Source organism: Halyomorpha halys, unplaced genomic scaffold (assembly GCF_000696795.3).
Source record: "Halyomorpha halys isolate HHAL.00 unplaced genomic scaffold, Hhal_1.1 Scaffold164.1, whole genome shotgun sequence".
Classification (NCBI taxonomy): domain Eukaryota; kingdom Metazoa; phylum Arthropoda; class Insecta; order Hemiptera; family Pentatomidae; genus Halyomorpha; species Halyomorpha halys.
This window is the reverse complement of record NW_027108420.1, coordinates 1,040,965-1,055,173: the sequence shown is the minus strand read 5'-3', so window position 1 is coordinate 1,055,173 and position 14,209 is coordinate 1,040,965. Positions and strand designations below refer to the sequence as shown.

The 14,209-nt window shown below is 29.2% G+C and overlaps 1 protein-coding gene across 1 annotated transcript in view; it reads right to left on the bottom strand.

The window, feature by feature from the left end:
• Positions 1 to 225: 225 nt before the first annotated feature.
• The window catches only part of Ncc69 (sodium chloride cotransporter 69), a gene marked incomplete at its 3' end in the record, with an annotated part of 41,659 nt that continues 27,675 nt past the window's right edge, over positions 226 to 14,209 (bottom strand). The window contains 16 exon segments of the mRNA XM_067046740.1: positions 226 to 371; positions 454 to 568; positions 1,760 to 1,866; positions 2,651 to 2,804; positions 2,877 to 3,058; positions 3,296 to 3,537; positions 5,007 to 5,218; positions 5,316 to 5,451; positions 6,405 to 6,526; positions 6,604 to 6,835; positions 6,949 to 7,143; positions 7,220 to 7,359; positions 9,532 to 9,646; positions 9,857 to 10,110; positions 10,723 to 10,818; positions 12,338 to 12,512. Of these exon segments, the coding sequence (XP_066902841.1) occupies positions 226 to 371; positions 454 to 568; positions 1,760 to 1,866; positions 2,651 to 2,804; positions 2,877 to 3,058; positions 3,296 to 3,537; positions 5,007 to 5,218; positions 5,316 to 5,451; positions 6,405 to 6,526; positions 6,604 to 6,835; positions 6,949 to 7,143; positions 7,220 to 7,359; positions 9,532 to 9,646; positions 9,857 to 10,110; positions 10,723 to 10,818; positions 12,338 to 12,512 (2,623 nt within the window).

The window sequence follows — 14,209 nt, the reverse complement described above, 5'->3', positions numbered from 1 at the left end:
CTTGAATAATGCATCAAGTTGATGTCTTGATCTTTGTCTCACATTGATTTCAGGGAAGAAATATATTATTTGGGAAAGAAACTATTGAATATATTTGCAAATGAGTGGGATCACTGGTCAGCAGAGATAAAAGAACATGCTTTAATTATTAAACAAATTATTTATTTTATTCCATCTTTCAAGTAGTCTGAATGTTATTAATAGGAGATTGCAATAATAACTTACCTCCATCTCCAAAATTTTTTCCAAGAAGAGGCTGAATTAGTGACTGAAAATATGAAACTGTGGTATCCAGAGGTTTCTTTGTGATATCGGGTATAACTTTCAAATCAGAATAATCAATTCGAAATTTCGATAACAAGCTTGCCATACTGTAGAAAAAGAAAAATCAAATAACAGAATGGAATATTAAAAAAATTAATTAAAACTTAAGATTATCAAGTGTAATTTCACCTTCTTTGCTCAAAGAGAAGATCATCTTTTTTGTTTGCAAGAGTAAATACTCGAAGCTTACAGTCTGCCCAAGCTCTTCTAGTGCTTATGATATATGGCAGAAGTAACGTCAAACCTAAAGTTAGAGTAAATGATAATAAAACTACTTGTAATAAAACTCAGATATGATCAAACCAACTCTGACAAAGTTAAAATCACTTTTATGTGTTTACTTGAGGTTCATCAAAATATTTTTCCCTTTAAAAGTCAGATATTTATTTTATTAAATCTATAAATGTCATTGTTTTTGTTATTAACTTTTCTTATTCTTTCTTCTTAAATATTATTATTTTCATCTATATATTTTATTTAATTTTTTATAATTTTTCACAATTGTTCAATATTTATAGCATTTTAAATAGTTACGGGTATCTTTTGCATCCATTCATAATTAATTGTTAAACAAAAAAAGATCCAACTGTTATATTAACCATGTAAGTAAGGCCTACGAGGCTGATCTGGTATTAAAAATATTTTTCGTCTTCAGGTTATTTCTCACCAAGTAAAATAAGGGTTAAAGCTATTTCTTGTTTATAAAAGAAGCTAATTAATTCTAAACATGGTTCTAAAAAAAATTTGTTAATAATTTTTTTAATAAATTTTTATATTTTTTTAATAATAAAAAAAAATGAAAAGGGAAGAAGCAGTCTTACAACTTAGCCTTGAACAGTATTTTATACAATATTATTATATAATTTTTGTAACAAGTACTCCTCTTGAAAAAAAAAAAATCATATGCAATAAGCCTCTCCTAATGGACAATATTTAATTGTTTCAGCCTAAAATATTGGCAATGTACATCCCTCAAACAGATGCATACAACTAAATTTTTGACTCCGAATGGACATCAACAAAAAATCTTGTAAATGAAGGTGATCATATAAAATACTTATATGTTTTCTTACAAATACACACATATAAAGTTATTAATTAAAACCTAAAGTCAAAATTCTGTCATCACATCAATGAAATGATTTATTTTTAATTCTTTCATGTAGCGATGAATAGTAAAGTGCATCAAATCTTTCCATACCCCTGGAGGTAAGCTTACCACACTTTGAGAAATACTGGCCTAGGGTATCTCACATATTTTGAAAACCATTTTTCATAGGTATAAGCTCTACAACGAAGAGAATGAACCGATACACAGTTTCCTACTAGATCCTTTGTTAATTTAAAAATGAGCATTATAAGTAATTTATTCCGAGTGAGCAAACTTTAGAGATAATAATAGTAAGTTACTAGCTGCAAAGAAGTTGTTAGTTACCTCCATCATCGTACAACCACCAGACATCAATGATTCCCTTCTTCTGATTCTTTCTAAATTGGGTTAAATTGTTAAGAACTTCTTTGGGTAACTCAACTCCAGCATTTCTAAAACAAGTTAAACAAGCATTTAATAGATTTAAAAAAAAAATAAGGAGGTAGACTAGGGCAAAGAAACCGAAATAACAATAAATAAATAATTAAAATCTGATAACATTATAACTGTCAACAAAATTCAAGATGGTCAGGGGTGTGGCCGGTGGAGTAATGAACACAAACAAGTAAAAAATTTTCTTATTTTTAACAATTAAAAATTTAATTTAATCAATGTCCTGTACACTTAAATCCTTAAATTTTTTAGAAGAGGGATTGTTTTTTTTTTTTAATCAGGAATGCCCGAGTGAAAAACATCAATAAGCATATTACCAGAATTTTTTTTTTCAAAATTATCTGCAGTAAACTAATGTTTTGTTTGAAAATTTTACAATTTTTCCATCTTTTTAGACATTTTTTAATTTGGAGTTTAACATCCTTATGTCCTCCAACTAAAGGCAGGAAGAACAGATAATCCTACAGGTTGCCAACCTATTCTAACTAGAGTGGGAAAGTCAAGATTTATTCTGAGGGTCTGCCACGAAGTCAAAGTAAACCAACCCAGGCCGGATTAGAACCGTAACTATGTCTGACATGGGAGAATGCTGTTTGTTGCTCCACTAGCTCCACTTGCTCCATCTACAACCTCACTTTTTTCTTTAAACAAAGTTTATTTAAACCTAATATGAAGGTAATAGATTTTTCTTAGCTGGATATATTGGCATAAAGAAAGTATTTTATCAAAAGCATAGAACCAATTCAATAAAATTAAGCATACAAACCAATTATCAGCAATTACCTGTATAAATTAGCTCTTGAGAAATGATATTCCTTTTCCTCTTTTGGCGTTGATTTAGCTACTGGAGTTTCATTTTCAACGTTTGGATTCTTATTAACAGCAGACCTTGTTGCAACAGGAGTAGCAGGAACTGATAAATCACTAGTGCTACTAGCTACAAGAAGATATAATTAAAGGAAAAGAAAATTAATAAAAAACATAACTGGTAAGTTTTTGTCCTATATACCTTGAGAAATTTGGGAATAAGAGATGTTTCTAGTCAATACTTCAACATTTTCCTTTGTTTTGGAAGACATGTTATTATCCACAGTTAAATTTACAACTTCTGAATCTTTTAAAATATCAGAATAATCTAGACCTTCTTGTAAACGAAGAATGGCCAAAGACAAATACAAATCCAATGCTTTGCTGGAACAAATAGAAGTGATAAGTTGGAAGAGTATCATTCCTTAATTCACATAATCATATTTTGGAACAAAGTTAGATGCAAATTACATTAGGCAATGAGATCCAAAAATTATTTAATAACTTATGAAAGTAAAATAAATAAAGGGTCTTGAAATCAATAAATGGTAAACACAATGTTAATAGTTTTTAAATTATAATAAATTCATCTTAGTTAACATATGATGATATAATACTCACTGCATGACATTAAAATACATTGTAAGCTCCTCCTTCTTACATGTTTGCCAATCAGATTTATAACCCATCATCAGAATATTCGGTCTGAGTTTCCCCAACCCCGATGTCTGCATAAGAGACTGAGCGCCCATCTCGAATGTCGTGTCATCAATACTTGCAAAAAATGCTTTGATTTTGTGATAATATAACCAGTTCTGAGCTTTGAATGTTAGTAAATTCCTAGTTCTCTGTGGCATGGCTTTCTAATAAAAAAATAATAGAAATAAAATTTCTTCTTTAAGTGAGATAAAAATTTAAATTATAAACAAAAATACTCATTAAAAATGTTGTATTCATTATTCAATACTTTATATTTAACAATGATCACAATAAAAATCTAAATAACACAAGATAACGATCATAACATATATGTATTCTTACTTTATGTTGTATGGTCAGAGAGAGTTTTATAACAAAAGACATAGAGTGTGAGTTTCTAACAGATGCCAACAGTCGACTGACTTCAAACAAAGGGAACATGGTCGTCCCATTGTCCGAAGCAATGTTACCATCTACTGTTTTATTTACAATAGTATTTGTAAATTAGATAAAATACCAATTTTCTATAAAGATTTTTGCTACTAAATCAGTGGTAAAGTGTTGTACCACTGATTTAGTAGCAAAAATCTAATAAATTCAATAAACTTATATTGTAAGTACAATATATTCATACATCATAAGTAAAACAGTAGCTAAATCCTAGAAAATTATGATACCGAAAAGCATAGAGTTACCATCCGACTGAGACTTTCCAAGACAGTCAAGGTTTGAGTACCATGATAAAGTAAGCCCTTCCAGAAAGTAAAGCTATCCAGGATTTCCACCTGAGTGGCAACTAAATATAATTCATCCAGGATCTACCAAGTCCTTTCAGCAGTAGGGGAATTTCTTTTATATGCTATTAATGGTCCTTTAATTTTTAAAAAAATAACATTGCTGAACACCCTAATGAATAATATTGTAATTAATATTCTTGAATTCTAGATTTAGTAGATCACATGAAAAGAAAAATGTTTAATGTATGTACCTATTTCTTGTTCCAATTTTTTGATAAATGCCTATTTATTCAAATTTATTTATTAAAGAAAAAACAATGTTTCTTTGAAAAAAAATTTATATTAGTGTCTGAAAAATATTAGGTTTTTACCTCCTTCCTCGCCATTTCTGACAAATGGAGGAGGAAGGAGGGTTATTTTATAGGTAACCAACCAATTCTAACCAGAGTGGTAAGATAGAGTTTTTATTCCGTGTGGCGGCCTTTAAAAAAATTTAACCTGCTCAGGCTGGAATCAAATTGGTGCCACTGCAGTTTTGAGGTTGCTAAGGATGAGACCTTAACACACTTTCCTACAATGGCCTCAATTATGAAAAAAACAAATTAACAATATATCTTAATTTTTATCAACATCATAAATAACTCTCCTATCCTAACCTTACAAGCTGTTGAGAACCAATTTTCATAATTTATGGTAACCCTATAAAAACATTATCGAATAATAAATTGAACTACAACATAAAAGAACACATACTTAAAGCTGTTTTGGTATTAGATTATACTTTGTCTCCTTAGGACCAATGTTTACTATTATACTATATTTTATAAAAAACATGAAATAATTGATCGATAAAAAAAAATATTAAAATTAAACAATCAGTATAATGGCAAACATACCTCTGAAATGTTTCCACAGACAAGAAGGGAGATATTTTTAGTAATGAGGTAAGCAAAATCAGTTAGCGGTGGACGACTGTTAGGCGATCCTGATAAAACAAGAATTTGTGGGCAGTAATTTTTTACATGGTCATCGACACGATTGAGTTGATGAACGGATAAGAGTGCATTTTTGTAAGTCTGAGCTTGAGTGCTTGATCCCCAGTTCACATCTAAACAACAAAGTAGTGCAGATATAAGAGAATAATATTGTATAATTATTTACAAATAAAAGATGAATATACTAAATCTACTGAGATAAATAATCACCCGGTTTTCTATAGTTGACAATCATATAAAGTGCAAGGACACAACATAGAGTTAATAATGCTGTCCACCAACTGATCAGAAACATGATTCCTGTACATATAATAGCTCCCAAAAGGCTTAACCACATGTTGTAATACTGAAAGAGAAAGCAATGCACACATTTATTTCAAAGAACTAAATTAACAATTCAGCAATTTGGCCTATATAGAATCAAAACATCATACACCCCTAATCCTCACTTATTTCAATTCTCTAACACAGTAGAACCCCCTGTTGACCATCCTTAAGATTAATCAGCCTAGTAAGGAAAAATGAAAATTGGAAACAGAAAAAGGAAGTAGATAAATGTTCTAAATCAGAAAAATGGAGATTTTAAATTTAAAATACAGTAAATTTCGAAAAAAACAAAACAAAAGAAAATAACAGAATTTTTCAAATAATAACTTTTCTGTCATCATTAATTTGTAATCTTTACTTACTTTTTATTCATATTGTTTCAAATGCATAATGAAATCTGGCCTTAGATATTAATTGAAATACTGAAACCTCGGATTAACAGACCCAAATGGGCCAGTCTTGAGGTAGCTGATTGACAATGGTTCTATCCTATCTCTTTGGATTCTACCACAAATTTCTTACAAACCAGTTTTTCTATTTACGTCATTCTTACCAATATCTTCATGTCCCCAAAACTGTTAATTCAAATATTCTTTTTAATATACTTGTCTTCTAGCCACTCGATTTTCACTTCTACACATGAATCCTATCATTGGATAGTTTAATAAATCAGGATAAATCTTAACGATCAAGAGGCTTTCAAAGGACATAGAAACATTTGTTTCCAGGAGTTTGCCTTAATTTCTTCCTAGATTTCATTTCTACTATTTACCACGGCTCCCGTTTACTTGAAATTTTGATCTCTCATTTATAAAAGATAAATTTTATGAGGTATTGAATCATTTTTAAATAGCAGTGCTAAAATAATAATAATTTCATTTAAAATGTATATAGATAATCATTTATGTAAAACTGGAAATCATGTATATAATATAAATTAATGCATTAAATTGCAGAATTGGTTATATTTACTTTAAATGTAGGTCGCCAACCAACAGGCTTAGCTAATGATGCATGGAATGTACTAAAATTTATCAGAGCATATGCAGCAAGAAAAAAGTTGGATATCAAAGGAGCAATAGCATTTAAATCGCCTAAAATTAAAAGTCATTAATTTTATTTTACTTTTGAAATAAATAAATCAAAACATAAAAATATAGCCAAAACTTACCAACCAAAATAAAAGCCAAAGCAATAAAGAAAGTAAGAACATAACCCCTTACAGGTTCTCCAGTGTTTCCATAACCTTTACCGAAAAATGAAATGTATGGGTAAAGTTTATCTTTACACAGAGCTTGAAAGACCTTAGGAGCTGATACAAGACTAGCCAATGCAGAGGATAAAGTAGCAGCGAAACATCCTGCATATATTAGTGGTCCAAAAGCAGCAACCAGTTCCATTACCTGAAACATAGTTATGTTTTTTAAAATTAAAATATGATATAAAAAAAAAAAAAATGAAAGAGTTAATCTGAAAGTAATAGTTTTTAATATGTACCCAGTGTTAATATTAGTACCTGGAAACTGTTCTGGAGTCCATACGCACATTTACTATAAGTACAATTGGTAAAAGTTCCATTTATGAAATCAGCTACGTCTCCAGTGGCATCCCTTACAACCATAGAGCCCGCGAATACTCCCATCAGAAGATATGAACAGCTAGTTATAAAAATAGCCAAAATTGTACCTTTAGGAATAGCCTTTTGTGGATCCTAGAAAAAAAAACATGAAATGTTACTGAAGAGAAAATGATAATAATATGATCTACATTCAGTTTAATATAATAACCTTCAAATCGCCCGATATGTTAGCACCAGCAAGGAATCCTGAGGCGGCTGGGAAGAAAATAGAGAATACTGAAAAGAAATCTTGTTTCACTCCATTTTCAAATCTATAATCTGAGCCTAAATTGTCCTTAAAAACTTCAACTGTAACAGAACATAAATATATCCCTTTAGTATGTGTTAATGCCACTCATTTATCTCAATTTATTATTTATTATAAATTAATTAGTGTAATTAGACTTAATATAAAACCTATTTTCAAAGTACATTATTTTAAATTTAAATTAACTTGAAGAGTAACATTAATTTTTATTGTTAGCCATAGAATAATCAGAAAATTAATTTTAAAGACAGGTGCTACAAACAGGTCAAGTCATGGTCAAGGCATTCAGGACTGCTATGCAAGATCCACAAATTCCTACTTCCTCATTATCCCTTCTTATCTCTTAGACAGATTTTCAAGTAAATCACAACAGCGCTTATTCATCCCTCTTTCCTTAGTCTGCTCGAGTAACTCAGGGTAGTATCCTTCGTCCTATCCTTAATAAAGTTTTTAAAGATAACACCCCAACCCATCCTCACCACGTATGTCGATAACACATGTCTATTGCTTGTAATTTAATAATATTTTTCAATTGTATCCCAAACCCTTCAATTCCACATCACTACCCTTGAAGAACGGTGCCAAAACTGGAGGATTAAAATAAGTTCCAATAAATCCGACCAAATCACATTTACCTTTTGTTGTAAACCCATTACTTTCTGCCCTACAGTATTCTTTAATAATACCCCACTTATTTCTGTCGAACAGATCCGTTACCTAGGTCTACATCTGCACAAACAATTGACTTGGAATCCTCATACAAGACTAAAAAGACTGGAAATTGCTTGTTGATTCAGATTATTACAACACTTGCTAGACAAACAATTTAAACTTCCAACTAATTACAAAAGATTCATTTCTATTACTATAATAAGACCTATCTGGGCTCGGGGCTTCACTAAACCATCAAATTCCTCTCATATCCAATCTTAACAGTCCAAATCCTTCATGCTTCTTACTTTGTAACAAATCAAGTCATCCATCAGGACCTTATGTTTTGATTTGACCTGAACCAGATACCAATTCTTCCATGATAAACTTCCCAACCACCCAAACCCACTTGTTTCTAACCTGGCTACTCCTTCATTACCAGATAATCTGCCTAAGTGTCTGAAAATAAGATGGCTTCGAGACCTTCTAATGTATAGATTTTAATATTAGTTATTTAATATATATTAATTTATTAGATATTTTCTCCTCAAGAAATGTTTTTGGAGTTCTATGAATAAGTAAATTCTCCCCATGTCTATATCTTGCCATTGTATAACTAACATCAAATTTACTGGTTGTATATTTTTTAATGCAGCAGTAAATATCAATAAATCAATTATAAAATAAATAAAAATAACAAGTAAAGATTTTATTGATTGGGTTTGAATTTGTTTAGTTTTTGACTGTTAATTGTTTGGCAAATTGAAATATATAGTAACTGTTATCTCATCAGGTGTTTAATGTACATCAACCCTTTGCTATAAACATTTTCAACTGAAATGGGAGTTTTTCATTTCAAACATCTCCAGGATTAGGATTTCTGAGAACAACAGCCTATTCATGCAACAGCTGGGCCAAAGGTACTCCACTGCCCAATTGATTTACCCATGGTATACTATTGTGTAATTATTAGAGGCTTATCTATATGAAATAAACTGAACTGTATCTTGCATTTATTCAAGTATAATATTATGTCATAAACTCAATTAAATTGAAAATTTTCATTTTAATACACAATAGTAAACATTGTAATTTAGATTTGATATACATTTATTAATTTTAAATTTTAAGTAGTTTTTCTTTTGTAATCAAACAAGATTATCTTTTTATTTTATGTTTATATGTGTACATATATATTTTCCTGTGGCAGAAACAATTTTTTATATCATTAATTTTTTTAAATATCAATAAATTATCCAAAAAGAATATATTAATTTATCGAAAAATTTCTCTTTTTTAATATTTATTTTAATTATAATTTATTTACAACAAAGTAATTCACAAATATAATTTCACTTAATACCAGCATATTTTTAAAAAGGGCAAGGTTCTACTAGAGTACATAAGAAGTATTGGTCCAATGATTTTTTGTACCTTTTACTTTAGATGGCTTTATGTTACTATAACATTGTTAGTATATAAATAATCATATATTAATTATTAAACAAAAAAAAAAAGAAAATGATATAAAAAATATCATACTATATTTTAAATACTCTTACGGCTGAAACCTATGAAGCCTTTAGCCTTAGATTCATCACTTTGAGGTCCCATCAAAGCGCCAATGAAAAAGTCTATCATGGCCGCAACTAATATCACTAAGAGACCAATCTGTGCCTGAAAATAAAGAAAAAGTTGAAAAAAAAATTATATATTTCCAAGTTTGTTGCAAGTCCATATTTCCACAAAAAATAAAATAAAAATATATTTACTTAAATTAAATAAAAACAAAAAGTTATCTATGACTAAAGATTTTTTAACTGTTTGTTTTAAGATAGCAATGTATTTATGTTTCAAGTAATAATAACAGAATTAGTTACACTTTACCTTTGCTTCCCATTCCATTCCAACCACAACAATGGCGAGTAATATCACAATAGTTATGGAGCCAAATATTCTCATATCTTGAACACCACCATCAACAAGAGAAAAATTAAGATCAGCCAGAAGAGACAGCAGCGATTCACAAAACCCAACGGTGTACATGGCACATGCAACGGCATTGGCTAAGGAAAATATCAGACCAATAGAAGCTCCAAACTCAGGACCTAAAGATCTCGATATCATAAAATAAGTCCCTCCTGAAAAATAAAATTTGTTAAATGATGATTTAAAATGACTAAAATAATTTAAAAATTACACGATAAATTTATCCACTAACCCATATAAGTAAAATTTGTGATTGTAACATAAAAAATATCTTTTGTGGATTCTTTCACAAAACAAAAAAATGCTGTTTTGATCGTCAACAAAATTAAATTAATGTACATTTTCTTAATTCTCTTCTTAAAAATTACTGTTTGGAAAAACATTTTTTTAATGATGGATTTCAGATTAAAATTATAGCATATTAATTTTTTTTTAGGAAATTGATAATTATTCAATAACAGGTTCAGTGAATGAAATTACTGCACAAGAACTTTAATTTCTAACTACAGAAGAGTGATAAAACTTCAACGTATTACAATATTGATACTGAGAAACCTGGACACTTAAAAATTAAAGTCCTCCAGAACCCAGAACAATATTAAGTTTTGTAAGGAGAACTATTTTGAAGTTCATATATGTCCAATAAAGTATTAATATACAGATATATATATTTATTTAATTACAATATGAAATTTGGCAGTATTAGAATTAAGTTGAAAAACTTAATGCCACAGCTAAAAACAAATAAATATTTTGATACATACCTCCTTTAATGAGACCATTTGTACTTATAGCAGACATTGACATGGCCGTAAGAAGGGTCACTAAAGAGCATCCCAAAATTATCATAATGCCTTCACCTACATCAAAATATAAGCTTTAAATAATTCTACAATACATAGGCAATAAGTTTCTGCCATGCAACTATGTTATTGTGTTTAAACAATTTAATTATAAACTGTCTTATCAAATACAATTTGTAACTAGAAAGGACATTAAGTCATAAAATAGGTTATTGAAAGGGGACTATATGAGTTAATTACACTCATGATAATTTTTAAAAAACATAAAAAAATGTGCAGTTGAAAATAAGATTTTTGATATTTAATTGCACCATTATTAAAAAAATAAATCAGATGCTTTGTCAATATAAATAAGAGTTTGCTGTTAGTGATAAAAATGTAGTTATTACATAGTTAATAGTAATAATGTTTTAAAATAATTGACTTACATGGGTACTTCCCTTTTTGCTTCTAAAAATGTATTTCTACTAAACCTAGAGAATTATTTTTTTTCACAGTATATCATGGTGCATATTTTTTAAAGTTTTAGGCTACTGCATTGTACATGTGAAGCAAGAGAAAATCATAAAAACTATTTTGAAAAAACATTAAGGAATAGGGTTACCTGAATTTTTAATATAAATCATGACCACTGACTTCCAAAATAACCTGTTTTTTGCTGCAGGGAAATCCAAAACTAAACTCAGTTTTTAAGAAAACCAGCTTTTACTCTCAGAAAATAATTATTTTGAAGGAATTTTTGATACTTTCAAAATTGTCACCAAAGTTGATACTTGAGCATTTTAATGGATTTTTTAAAATTTTCTACTTAGGAAATTTTGCTACTTAACTAGTTTTTCTATCTTCACCAGGTATACTTTTATAGAAAGGTATAAATAAAATGTGTTTTGACTTTTATTAGAGACTCCTGAGGGCATATTGCGTCCTAATATTGTAACATATACAGCATTTGAAGGTTAAGATCATTGGTTTCCAAAACTTTTTTGGTGGCAGAACCCTTTTGGTATTAGTAGGAAAATGGTGAAACCCTTTTGGTAGAAGAAGGCAAGTGGCGGAACCATTACGTTATCATTTGATACAAATAAAGAGTCAAATGCCATCTTTGTAGAACAAGCTAAGAAAGGCTAGGATACTTATACATCTGTGCAAAATTTAAAGAATATCTGAGATGGTGAGTTTCAAAACTAGGGTGAGTTTACATGGAATTACCCATTCCTAAATTATTTTGTGGAACACCGAAAAGAGGGTTGGAAACCACTGGTCTAGATTCACCTAAAAATGTTTCAAAATCAAAGAGACTCATCTGGGTTCCTTAAATTATAAGTATGTGTATTTAAAAGATTTTGTTTTCTTAAAACAAAATTAATTATCATTAAGGAATTTGGAAAACAAAAAAAATAAAATGTTTTTTTATCTTATAGCAAGACTCAAGGTTACTCTAACTTTGACAACCACAATATTTGGCCAAGTTTAAATAAAATAATATTATCAATAACACTTAAAAATGTGATAAAGAGATAAAAAAGCTGACTTTTAGCAATGAAATATTCTAAATTGAACCAAATACATTTATTACCTATTCCTGCCTGGCCAATGACCCAGGAGAGGCGAAGGAAGAGCATAACACCCCATATATTGAGGATATTCCGAATCAGCACTCCTTTGATCCATCCGAATTTAATTCCTTCTTCTGGTTCTGCCTTTGCGCCTTGTCCTTTGTTTGAACCATTCATTCGGATGATTGTTGCTCCCTGTTAATTTAATAAAAATATTAAAAATGTAAATAATTAAAATTGTGACAGTAAAAAATGTTTTAAAGTAGATATATTATTTAGAAAGTTATTTCTTTCTTACAAATTACAATAAGGTTTATAACTACAACAACACATAGCTCATTTTTTTCATTAATCACAAATTATTTGTTGCCATTTTATGATCATGGTGACTTTAATTAATTGGTGATTTCATTAAGGAAAATGACTTCAATTCCATGGTAGATTAAATAGATTTCATGGTAAACATCCAGCATTCACACAAAACTGGTCCAAGAAGTCTATTATTAATCAAACAGTTTATTGCAGAAAGGTGTTATATTCTGAGATATAACGATGATTATTGTTAATTTTCTTTGTAAAGTAATACATATATTGTATTTTACAATATTTTGATGGTACTTTTTTCAATAAATTGCTTTCACAGAGGGAGATAGAACAACTATTTGTGGAAATTATATTTTTGGCAGGAATACTGTCCTAATATGAAGTACACAATAATAAAAAAAGGGTCAAAAATGTATTTGAAATAATTTAGAATTATGAATTTTCTGACATTGTTTACAGTTTTCAGAAAACAGTAGAACCTTGCTGAACTTTTCCCTGTTAAATGGCTCACCAGATTAACAGAGACAAAATCATCTTTTTAAGTGAATACAAATAAATTCAAAAATTTGAAATTTCTAGGTATAAAAAGTTGTTATCATTACTTGGGAAGACTTCAACAATGTTTAAAAACAATATGATAAGTGAATGTTACAGGTTTATACAAATATGACTAAATCCTTGTGGTATCATTATTAATTCATTTAACAATACTATTAAATTTTCATTGAAAATGGATGTTGCAGTGACAAATAAGACCAAACCACTTGCGAATAACTGATTGAATTTATTCAATTAAACATTTACTTCATTTATGTTATATTTACTAGAGAAACACTTCCTGGCTTAGTTTCACCTAACCTTCGAGTTTTAATGGTCTTGAAACATTTTTTTTTTTATTTGGTATCTAGAAACCTCTAGTCAGGCGTCATTTTAAAAGGAAGAGGTATATGGTAAAGACGAGTTCCGAGGATCATCTCGGGTGAGCAGTGATCAGTGCCTAATCTCAAAAAGGAGTTCAGAGGCAAAGTGTGGACCAGGATAGGGTTAAGTTTTTGAATGAAAGAAAACATTTTAAATAATACTTTTAAACACCACTGACAAGTTTAAAAGGACTACAAAATTTTGTCTATCTATAGTGCTGATTATTTTATCTACTCTGCGGCAGTAAAAATAAATAAGTAGCAGAGGAAACTTCAAACTTCGGTCAAAGAAAACAAAATAACTGATTTTGCGACCATTATGGAAAGCTAGAAGATTGTTAGTTTGTGCACTTAAATTAAATCATGCATTTAAAAAAAAATGTATTTAAAATTATATTGAATAGGTCTTATTGGTTTACCTTCTTCATATATCTGTAAAAATATGATACGATATAATAATAATAATAATCTTTATTTATTCTGGGATTGATCTCTTTAGAATAACATACAGGCCTCAGAATTAGTCTTTAGGGCCTTAAAGTGAAATAAAAATAAGAATGAAATTATAAAACGTCATAAAACATAATAAAATAATGAATTTGAAAAGATTAAAATGAACAACAATAATTAAAAGGAGAGAGAGAGAGA